This window comes from Cololabis saira, chromosome 8 (assembly GCF_033807715.1).
Source record: "Cololabis saira isolate AMF1-May2022 chromosome 8, fColSai1.1, whole genome shotgun sequence".
Classification (NCBI taxonomy): Eukaryota; Metazoa; Chordata; class Actinopteri; order Beloniformes; family Belonidae; genus Cololabis; species Cololabis saira.
Genome location: NC_084594.1, coordinates 41,403,547 through 41,415,709, shown reverse-complemented (window position 1 = coordinate 41,415,709; position 12,163 = coordinate 41,403,547). Strand labels below are relative to the sequence as shown.

Sequence of the window (12,163 nt, the reverse complement as noted above, 5' to 3'; positions counted from 1 at the left end):
GTTCTCCCAGGGTCCTGATTAATGATGACTCTCAGTTAAATTTACATTACAAAGATAAACTTGTGTACCTGGCAGGATTAACAGCCGCTAAAGAAATGCTTGCTCTCTGATGGAAACCACCACACGATCTACCAACATGTCACTGGTTTAATCTGTTTATGGACATTCTACATATTTATACTTTCAGTGCAAAGAATTCATGGTGCGGGAACCAGGACATTAAAAATATGGACACATGCCTTTGAAAAACTGAAAGAACTGAATTTGACTGAACATTTATACATTTTTTGGGGGGGGGGGCTTTCTTGTCTTGCTTGTTTTGTCCTGTTGTGTTATTGTTCAGATTCTGTCAGATTCAGATAAGCAATCCTAATCTGAATCTGTTTGTTATTGTTGTCTTGTTGGATCGCTACAGGGTGGGTGGGGGGGACGAGTGAATTAAAGGTTTTTGCTATACAATTGGGTCCATAATTGTTCGATTTAATTGTATGCATCAACAAAATAATAAAAAACAGTTGATCACAAAAAAAAAAACTGCACAACTGCTCATGAAATACACTGGACGTGCAGGTGTGAGCAGCTGGATCACGGCCACAGCGTTGGCGGTTTGCCGGGCTGCAGCGTTCAGGTGGGGGTGACACGACCCCAGGAAGCAAACGTGGCAGAAGAACGAACGGAGGGACGACCTGCCGAGGCTCGCTGGGACACGGTTCACCAGCAGGTCACATAACTGCACCTGTGCAGGTGTGGAGTTAAGAGTGGAGTCCAGGCAGCTTTAACATTACAACCCAGTCAGACATGTTGAAATAAATAATCCTTTCATAAATGTCTCATTCAAACTGTGTCGTCCATTGATGCCATTTGTGTCAATAACCAATTTAGCTCTGTTTTTCTTTGATCCAGAGTTAAATGCCGCTGTAGTTGTGTAAATAGCTCCCCAATCTTTGCAAACTGTTCCTTTTCTTATCATTTTATTTGTTATTTACTGTTTAATTGTGTCTTGCCGCTTTTAATGTTGATGTAAAGCACTTTGAATTACCTTGTGTTGAATTGTGCTATACAAATAAACTTGCCTTGCCTAATTAACGTAAAAGAGGAACTTTTTGTCCTGGATCTTATTTGTGCTTCAGTCCCCGCCAGTCAGAACAGGTTGAGCGCTCTCCCCCCCCAGTTGTGTCAAGAGAGCCCTTGATTGTTCTCATGGCTGCACTTGAACACGTCTTACAGCTAGTAACCCAGAAATCCTCACCACTGGTTGTTGTCCGGCCGCTTGGGCTTGGCCGGCGGCCCCTGGACGTCTGGCTGACTGACTTCCTCCGGCTGCGGGGGCGCGTGAGTGGAGGAGTAGAAGGAGGTATTTGGGGAGGGCTGCATCCGCGGATGGGAATGAGGATGATGATGGGAGTCCTTTCTGTAGTGGAAGGCGTCCAGGGAGGAGCTGCTGCTGGTGGACTCCGAGTCCCGGCTGCTGCCCTGCTTCCTCTTCCGGTACTCCAGCAGGGAAACCTGCGGCAGAGGGAGAGAAGTCATGATAAACACCTGCAGCTGGACCGCTGGTGCTACGCTTCATTCACTGTGATTTATATGATGGCTAGAGCACATGCACCACGCCAGCGATTCTCACCTGAAACACCGTTAACAATCAAATTCAAATGGAAACACTTTGATTAACGTGGGCGTTACTTTCCAGATCAAAACAACAGCTGCTCTTGATCATAACTTCCAATACTGCGAAGGCTCAAATGCAGCAGACTGTAATTCAGTGTGTGTTGTGAATGCACGGTTAGAAACGGACAACAGCTAAAGCTTTGACAGAAGTGCAAGCAGACAGACGCACCACATCATGATGCAATCACGCCTACATCGACACACCAATGTCCACTAAAGGGCTGGAGCACACACGACACGGACACACACTTCCAGCACTCATTCAGCTTCATGTCATCATGAGAAAACAAGAGGGAGGAGGTTCATGAAGAAGGCTGAGGGTGGGATAATGCACACAGTCAGGTACAGACATGGATGGCTCTCGCTGACACTACCAACAAGAGAAGCAGCAGAACAGGGACATTTTAGGCTCTTAATAGCCACAGAGAGCCATCTTTAACAGCTTCGGTCAATAAAATCCTGTTACTCTGGCTATTTACTGGCCCTGATGGATTGGGGGTATTTTAAATTAGGCCCTTTGTCTCTGCTAAAACAAACATTTATTGACCGACGCTTCACATCAGAGGGGGTTTCCATGAGCAGGTGTCTGACTGAGCAAACCAACACTACCACCTGGTGGCGCTAACCCACACTCATCTATAGAGGGAATGCACATGACGTCACAGATTCAACTTCACAGCGGGTTTGGCCCACTGAGTGTCAGAAAGACTGAGTGTCAGAAAGACTGAGTGGCAGAAAGACTGAGTGGCAGCGTGAACTTTCAGATTGAGCTACTGAAGAAAATCTAAAATGGGAAAGAGCTGTTGTGGGATCGACTGTACTCATAGATTTAGCAAGAAATCAGAGTTATCGTTTTACAGACTGACGAAAAATAAGCTTAAGAGAGACAAATGGATCGCTGCAATTCACAGAAACAACTGGATTCCAGACACCGAAACGTGGATTTTCGGTTCCCATTTTGTATCAGGTAATGTTGGATTTTTGGGTAGCTAACGTTAAACGGTCAAATCATAAAGTTCGGTGTCTTCATCACTTTAATTTCACCAACAAATCCTGCCTTGAAGTCGGACCAAGCGTCAAGACTTTTGTAAGCCTTCAAGCTTTGCTTCGTGTGTTTCCCCGGTGTAGAAATTAAGTACATATAAATATCAGGAAACTGGATTGGTGGCCAAATATTAATGTCCATGGACCACTGGTTCTTGGTAACTGTACCAAATATTAATGTCCATGGACCACTGGTTCTTGGTAACTGTACCAAATACTAATGTCTATGGACCACTGGTTCTTGGTAACTGTACGGGTCAATGTCAAGTCCAACTGACGAGTAAGGGGGCTGGTACAGTGGGGAGTGACATCAATGCAGACCCTCCATAAGACGACCACCAGAATGGAGATGAAGAGGAACAGTCAGCAGAGATGATGAGTTGCTGATATCTGTGTGTCTGACGGTTACTTGCTCCGAGAGCCACACCAGCTCTACACCACCTCCTCCTAACGACATACCCAACACCAGGTCCACACCACGTCCTGGCCAGGATTATTCAGGGCTGTGCTAAAGTCTCTACAGGAAGGAGGGAATGGAGGAGCTCGTCTCGGCCCCATAGATGTTCAGACAAATGCTGGTTTGTGGGGGGGTCCTGGTACTGGGGTCGTGCTCTTGTCTGAGGTCCTGCTAGTGGAAAACTTTAAAGGCTTCGGCAAGGACGACAGCTCACGAGTAAAACAGACATGACGGACCGATATTAGTGCTCATATGCATCTGTTTATCTTTAGCGCCGCCCTAGTAGCTCCTGGAGCTTTTTCAAATTTTTTTTTCTTTTTTTCCTCTCTTTTTTCCTTTTTTTCTTCTTTCTTCCTTTTTCCTTTCCTTTTTAATCTCGATATTTCAACTTTTTTCTCAACATTTCAACTTTTTTGTAAACATTTTGACTTTTTCTCGAGATTGTACTTCAACATTAATCTCGACATTTCGACCTTTTTCTCTAAATTTTGACTTTTTTCTCGACATTTCGCCTTTTGCCATTTGCCTTTATTCTAAGGCTTATACAAGAATTTCATTTTTTGCGGCTCCCGACATATTGTTTTTTTGAGTTTTTGGTCCATGGCTCTTTCAACATTTTGGGTTGCCGACCCCCGACGTAGACCAATCAGCTCACAGCTGATGGACCGTTTCTATACATGGAAAATGCTTCAGCTCACGAATAAACACAAAAAGATCAGTTGTATTAAGTGAAATCTTAATCTGCATTAGTTTGTGATATGAAGTATGAAAAGGTTTCACACTAAAAGCACCCGTTTTTGTTAATGCTGTAATATTTGGCGTCTTTCGAAGGATGGAGAACATCAGCAACAATAACCAATCCAGAACGTCACATGATCATCCCAGCAGGTCCAACTGGAGCGCTCCGTGTTTGTTTCAACAACACAGCAGTTGAGGACCGAAGCAGCTGGTAGGTTTATTAAACATCCAGCATCATTAAAACAGTTCAATACCATCTCATTGTGGCTGCACTAATAGTGACGCCATGTTTGTTGGCACTAAAACCTGAGGCCATCATCGCCCCCATCACCCCACAATCAACATTTTCGAACTTTGCAGCTTTTCGATTTATTTACTTTGCCCCCCTATCCAGCATGTGTGGCCCCCCATCAGGGAAAGAGGTTGTGGTTTGGTGCTGATGTGACTTTGCAAACCCCAACCCTCCTGGAACAATAATCTTCTGACAGCTGGGACCAACGTGCTTATCTTTCAGTGTTACCTGTCGGTGCAAACACCCCGCACCGTCAAACCAGGATCTGGGCTCAGTTCTAGTCAAAACATCCGGCACCTTTCAGTAATGGACTCCAGCTCCTCTGCATACATACATACGCACCGCAGTATTCTGGGATGGATGTGAGGCTTTAACTGGTTCAGGCAGCAGAACAAAGATAACTCAAAAGTTACACAGAATATAATCTCTGCCGAGCTTCATGAACTGAAGAGAAGGTGTTTGTCACCAGGTTCTATTTTTAAAGCATCATATATTAAAGTTTGCGGATGATACCGTCATTGTGAGTCTGTTGAACAGCACTGATAACTCCCATGGCCCTGTGGTTGATTACTTTCTTAAGTGGTGCCAGGATTCTTTTTATCTCTTAATGTATCAAAGACAAAGGACATGTGTATTGATTTTAGACGTTCTCAGCCCTCTCCAGATAGGACAGTGATTAACGGAAGAGATGTAGAAATTGTAGAGTCCTATAAGTATCTGGGAACTATAACAGACAATAAGCTGACGTTTGAGAGTAACACCAACTTAATTTACAAGAAAGGTCAGCAGCGTCTGTACTGTCTTAGAAAACTGTCCAAATTTCATGTTGATTCATCCTTGATGTCCATGTTCTATCGTTCTTTCATTGAGTCTGTATTAACTTGTTCTTTCATTTGTTGGTTTCCATCACTTAGGGTAAAGCAGAAAACTGTTCTTACCAAGGTGGTTAATGTCTGTAGCAAAATAACTGGCTCTGCTCAGGTGACTCTACAGGACCTGTATAACAAACAGCTGTATGGGAAAGCAGAAACTATCCTATCAGACTGTTCTCATCCTCTACACCAAGAGTTTCAGTTTCTTCCATCGGGTACATTGCTCAGACTTCCACTTCTCAAAACCAACAGACATAAACATTCTTTTGTTCCTTCTGCATCTCCCTTCTTAATTACATGAGGAAAAGGTAGCTGTTGTGGTGCTTGGCTTTTTAGATTTAAACTTGTTGTCCTTTTTTTACTATGTGTATATATTGCTGCGAAATTAATTGCCCCATTGGGGACAAATAAAGTTATTGATTGATTGACTATTTAAACTGCATCATGGCTTCATTTTTAACAAACACATGGTATTTAAGTCTAATGTTGTCCATTTAAACCTCATTACTTCAAAAGGGGAGTCAGAATCCTTGTGTACCACTCGAGGGCATCTGGCCCCGTTTAGCTTCACTTGTAGCTGACTGGTGGGGCGTTCCCGGGTTCTGAACCGTGGTGGGACATTCAAGTCCCCCCAACCCTCCTGTGGACCGTCGGGGTCTTCTGTCTGCTCGCCTGCGGCCGGGGTGAACGCCCCGGCGGAGTTTGGCCTTGTTTGGGTTTCATGAACACAGTTTCAGATAGGTTACCATGGAAATTTAATGGGTGGAGCCAGCCGGGTGGAGACCGGTCTGACAACCAGGATCTCTCAATACTGCTGCTCTGTTCAGTCCAGGACATATTTACAATTCTTTTGACAGCCCGACTTTTGATCCGCCCGTGCACATTTCTGTGGTTGTGATGATGAGAGACTGCTGGGTGAAGGCAGTGAAGTCTAGACTGTCTCGGTCTAGACTGGAACAGCGTCCCATCCATGTCTGTATTTCTGAGGGGAAACGCTGGACCTGTTGCCGTTTCTTCTTTGTTTGTGCTGATGGGATCTGTCACTCGTGTAGACGACTTATTTTTCATTCATCATAAACATACAGACTACAGGACAGCACAAAGATGTACAAAGCTTTAACAGGGAAACGATTAACAAACAGTGTTGTGCTAGTTACTGAAAAATAGTAACTTTTCAGTTACTTTAAATGCTCCCATTAATACCTCTCTAGCCTTCATTTCAGCAGGTACTGTATGGATTTGTATTGTGCATCGTGTTCTGCATTCTAAATAGTCTCCCCGCTTCTTCACTTCCTGTGTCAACAACGTTGGCCGTTGGAGAAGAAGAAGAGATCATCTTTGGATCCACTTTCCTACATAGACGTGGAAAAGAAAACCCAATGTGTCGTCGAAAAAGAAAAAGATGGGGAGAAATGTGGAAAATTAAATATGTTGTAAACTCAAATTAGAGTCTTCTGTATCTGGAATGAATGTATTCTTGAGTCTATAAGGTAACAATAATATAATAATAAGATAACCTTGTTTGAATTGTAAAATGGGTTTGGCTAAATACAATCTTTGACTAAAACGAGACTAAAATGGTCCTGGACAATTCTGACTAAAATAAGACTAAAATGCTCAGACTGAACTTGACACGGCTAAAAGGAGAATGAACGTGACTAAAACAAATAAAAACTAAAATGATAGCTTGACCTAAAGACTAGACTAAAATTGAAACAGACTGCCACTAAAACCACACTAAGCTCAAGTCTCCCAGGTCTCTGATTTCTGCTACCGCCATTGAGAAGAGAGTCCGATGACGAAGATCAGTTGAAGATGAGTTAAATGATTACTCAGATGCAAAGCCCCAATGCACAAAGATTAAGTGGTGTTATAACACAACTACATCGTATTAGTGAGGCCAAACAGCAGGAAGCTACATTTTTCTGACAGGATTGACTGGAAACGTCACAAAACACGTGCAAATGCACAAAAAGCATTTCCATTCTACTTTGGCGATAAACTGGGTCACAGACAACGCGACTACTGAAGTCGGGCTTTTGATGCAAACACTCAAAGGTGGGAACGTGTTTCAGAACCTCCTCCAGTTGGAACCTCCTCATCACTAATGTTTTCACTGGACTCAAGCGATTATTTGAATCAGATTCATGTAGATGAGATTTACTTCATGGACCAGTAGGAGGCTCTGATTTGTATTCTTAGAAAATGTTTGACCAAGAAGAAATCTAGGACGGTGAAGTCCACTTCTGTCAACGTCTCCATGCAGATGATCTGTAATGAACTGAATTGAACATGAATTTAGTACAACTGTACTGCACTTTCTTTTCAATTGTGTTGGGTGTTTAACTTTCTCATACATTTCCAGTAGGAGATGTTACTCTCCTGGTAAAGAGTTCAGCTCCAGGCCTTCTCTCCACGTCCAGATCTGGGACTGCCGGGAATAAGGTAGCATGAAACTCTGCAGAGCGTGTCAAGACTGGCCTTCTCAGACATGTTTAACTTCACAGCAACAGCCCTCTGGCCACCGCGTAAGATCCTACGGTCAGTCCAGGTGGAAGAGCTCCACCGCCTCCGGTATCTGAAGGCTGCTGCCAAACTACATATTTCTATGCAAAGGTGCTTTCTGTGTGGTCTAATGCAGTGGTCCCCAACCTTTTCTGCACCGCGGACCGGTTTAATGTCTGACAATATGTTCACGGCCCAATCTAAAGGTGTAGCTGATAAAAACTAAATAAATGACAAGATCAGCATTAAAAACTGTGGTATTTTCTCTATAGTAATAATATTAATAATAATAATAATAATGATAATAATAATAAAACAGCATTTTCGAAAAAAATAAAATAAAATAATGGAAATTGTAAATTAGCTTTTAATATGTATATATCTATAAATGTGTTTTTATGTTTTTATGTCTCATTAACGTTATTTAAAGCCAGGCTTTTATTTTATTTGTTATATATTAAGGAGACCAATATTTAGCGCTTTTATTTTGAAGGCGTCTCACCGAGACCTTGTAAACATCCGGCGCTTCGGACTTTAATGGTAAAAGTTTAACGGCAGTAGAAAGTGTGTCTGAAAGACTAAACGAGTGTCAGGAATGCTAAAGTGGAGCCTTACTGACACAAAAAGCACCTGGTTGATAAGAATTTGTTTTCTTTGCAAATGTTATGCCGTATTTATGTCCAGCTTGAGTTTGGTTGCCATGGTTACTCATGTATTGCAGTTAACGGTGGCCGATCAAGCAGCTGTGTCGGTGTGTATTTAAGTTTAATGAAACTTATATGAATGTAGAAAGACTAACTATTTTATTCCTTTATAGCTCTTTCGGTGTGTTTGCAGTGTATTTACATCCAAGGAATAAAAACATTGTGAACCATCAGTTTGAGAGTCATCCATCATCAGTCAGGGATGATACAGAAATAATTTTTTCTCTCTGTGCGGCCCGGTACCAAATGACCCACGGCCCGGTATCGGGCCGCGGCCCGGAGGTTGGGGACCACTGGTCAAATGCACATGCATGGATTGCTGATAGGCTTTGAGGAGATAGTAGCAACTCAAATCCTACTGATCTTTGTTTGCATGTTGTCTTTCTGAAACCCCCCACTCTCACTGTCTGATAAGAGCCGTGTTGGATACGGAGCGAGGACACACTGGCTCGGTCCTGACAATCATGGAAATCAAGAAGCACTGGCCTGCAGCTCTGAAGGCGATGGATGGAACCGCACACACGGAAATGAGTGTGACTGAAATGGTTTGGGAACTTAAAGTCCTGGGAAAACGGTTGGCTCAGAGCTGGATGTGGGTCGGGAGGAGGGGACGGAGTTGTCAGAACATGGGGGGGTGTTGTATGCAGATGCAAAGAAACAATATTTACATGCACACTTCTAGAGACGTAGTGGTAGGGAGTATATTCACCATATGTACTGGCTTGTTTTCACTTCTTACAGCCAAAGGCTGGTAATCTGCCTTTCCTGTCAGCAGACTAATGGTATGCTGGTTGGCCTTCTGCCTTGGAAGAAAAGTGAAGAGAGACTTGGCAAAGAGCGTACAGGAGCATACAGGGGGAGGAGGGGAGGGAAGAAGATGAGGGGGGGGGGGGGGGGGGGGGGGGAGGAAGGAAGGAAGGAAGGAAGGAAGGAAGGAAGGAAGGAAGGAAATAAGGAAAGAGCAGGAAAGAAGGATATAAGGAAATAAGGAAGGATATAAGGAAGGAAATAAGGAAGAAAATAAGGAAATAAGGAAGGAAATAAGGAAGAAAATAAGGAAATAAGGAAGGAAATAAGGAAAGAAGGAAGGAAGGAAATAAGGAAAGAAGGAAGGAAGGAAATAAGGAAAGAAGGAAGGAAGGAAATAAGGAAGGAAAGAAGGCAGGAAAGAAGGAAGGAAGGCAGGAAGGAAGGAAGGAAGGAAGGAAGGAAGGAAGGAAATAAGGAAGGAAGTGAAAGGAAGGAAGGAAGGAAGGAAGGAAGGAAGGAAGGAAGGAAGGAAGGAAGGAAATAAGGAAGGAAGGAAGGAAGGAAGGAAGGAAGGAAGGAAGGAAGGAAGGAAGGAAGGAAGGAAGGGAAGGAAGGAAGGAAGGAAGGAAGGAAGGAAGGAAGGAAGGAAGGAAGGACAATGCTACAGAGGCTACAGAGATCACTTCAAAGAACACAACGGTAAAGTTCTGACTACCTGAAGGTCCAAGAGGCAGATTAAAGATTACAGACAGTTAAGGAGCAAAGAGGAAAGAGCAGATTCAGGAGCTGCACTTTCACTTCCTACATTTCACTCAATGATGCCCGAGAAGAACAAAGAAACCCTTACAGATCTGCCAGCTAAGGATGGCTGCACACTAGAGCCGGTTCTAGAGCCCTGGGAGAGACGACGAGCACAGATCGGTTTATATTCTAGTCCTTCAGAACCATCCAGCCGGCCCAGACCACACCTAACGCTGGGAAGGAATCTCTCAGAAACCTGCGCAGTCAAACACCAACCACTGCGGCCGGTTGTTGCTGCGTTTTTGAAAAAATCTACAAGTTGGTCTGGGTTCCCTATGACCCATTTGGGTCAGGTAGTGGCGGTTCTGTGCAGTTCTGGGCCAAACGAGAACGCGCATCCGGACGCTGCCGCAGCCAGACTGCTGCTCCCCCGGATACTGGGATGTTCAGATGGAGGAAGGATTTACAACATGTTTACCTGTTGGGATTAGGAAGTCTACGGAAGAGTATTAGGGCCATGTAGGAGAAGAAATACATGAGAGGGAACATTTGTTTTATTGTGCACTTCCAGAAAATTCGAAATGTCGAGAAAAAAGTTGAAATTTCGATATTAATGTTGAAGTACAATTTCGAGAAAAGTCGAAATGTCGAGAAAAAAGTCGAAATGTTGAGAATGTTGAAATACAATTTCGTGAATAAAGTCGAAATTTCGTGAATAAAGTCGAAATTTCGCCTTTTTTCTCAACATTTCAACTTTATTCACAAAATTTTGACTTTATTCTTGAAATTTATTCTCAAAACGAGCGATACGCATCATCAATAAGGCTGATTACTACGCTCACACAGAGCCACTTTTTTCTAAATTCTCATGTTATGAAATTTTATGATTTGTTTTATTATAAAATCATGCGAATTATGTTCAGAGCAAATCAAAAATGCTCCCTGACTCAATACAGAGGTTCTTTTCAATTCAGGAGACTCGTTATAATCTTAGAGGTGTCTGCAATATTACTGTACAAAAAGCTGAAAAAGGTATGAAAAGGAGATGTGTCTCCATTACTGTAGTTACATTCGGGAATGATGCCAACATACATTTAAAAACATGTCATTCTCTTTTGGTTTTTAAGAACATGATTTGTAAATCTATTTTTGAAGCTTATAAGTGCGATTGAGCCAAATCGCACTTATAGCCAAAAAAAGAAAGTTGATAATGTAGGACAGGCTTTTATAAGCAGTTATAAGCTATGCCTTTTTGGTCATTGTTGAACACATGATTGTTGGTTTTGTGTGAAATGTTAATGCTGTGCACAATGTTTTTGGTGTTGTGTTGTTTTTGTGTTGTGTTGTCATGACTGAATAAACTTTATTCATTCATTCAAAATTGTACTTCAACATTAATCTCGACATTTCGACTTTTTTCTCGACATTTCGACATTGACTTTTTTCTCGAAGTGCACAATAAAAAAAAATCTTCCTCCTCTAAAATATTTTTTTTTTTTTCTCCTGCGTGGCCCTAATACTCTTCCGTAGTAGTCTCTGGTGTGACAGAGCTATTTAAAAAACAAACGCACGCTTCAAGGCGTAAAAACGATTGTTGCAGGAGCAGTAAATGAGCCCTCAGACCCTCTAGTGCACAGCCAGCCTTACCCAAATACTTCAAACACATTTTCACGTTATGATGATTAAGATGCGGAGGACTTGCCTTCTTCTTCTGCGGGGGGTTACTAATGTGGGGGGGGGTGCTACTGTCCGAGTAGCCGGCCCCGTAATGAGGCTCCCCGTAAGGCGACATGGAGCCGGAGCCCATGTCCCCCACCAGGCCCTGGCCGCTCATGGAGCTGTGTAACGAGTCTGCGGGGGAGAAGCCTCCGTCCACCTGGGAGGGCCGGCGCTCGCTGCTCAGGGGGGTGCCCAGGTTGGCGTTGAGGGGGGAGCAGGTGTATATGAGGTTGAACTCTGTCCTGAAGGCCTGCTCCCTGATTTGGGAGTCGGAGGGAGGACACGACACGAGGTTTAGGGAGCTGGTCCCCACGAACGACGGGGCTTGGGAATCTTGACACGTAGAAACCACAAAGTCGTCCGCCGCCAGAGCCACGGTGTTTTCCAGGCTGGTGGGGAGCGAGAGGTCCGGGAACTGAGGTCTGGATGAATCAAAGTCCCCCTGAACGCAGAGCTGACGGAAAGAAGAGGAGAAAACACTCAGAAACCAGGCAGACTGAACCAAAGTCATTTAACCAACATCGATGAGAACAAAAACGTACTTCTGGAGAGATGGATTCTGGCCGGTGTACAGGAGACGCTTCGGGGGATGATATATTCTAGGACAAAAAAAAAAACAAGGCAGCGCTTAGAGGTGGGGAACAAGAGGATGTTTTGGTGCTCAAGTCATGTT

General features: G+C 43.5%; 1 protein-coding gene across 4 annotated transcripts in view; it reads right to left on the bottom strand.

Annotated features, from left to right (window-relative positions):
• setd5 (SET domain containing 5) overlaps positions 1–12,163 on the bottom strand; it is a 66,975-nt gene that overhangs the window by 6,106 nt on the left and 48,706 nt on the right. For all 4 annotated transcript variants that reach the window (XM_061728011.1, XM_061728013.1, XM_061728012.1 and 1 more), the window contains 4 exons: positions 12,033–12,089; positions 11,474–11,944; positions 8,990–9,079; positions 1,250–1,506 (listed from right to left, as the gene is read on the bottom strand). In XM_061728011.1, coding sequence (XP_061583995.1) covers positions 1,250–1,506; positions 8,990–9,079; positions 11,474–11,944; positions 12,033–12,089 — 875 coding nt within the window. The remainder of the gene's footprint in view (positions 1–1,249; positions 1,507–8,989; positions 9,080–11,473; positions 11,945–12,032; positions 12,090–12,163) is intronic.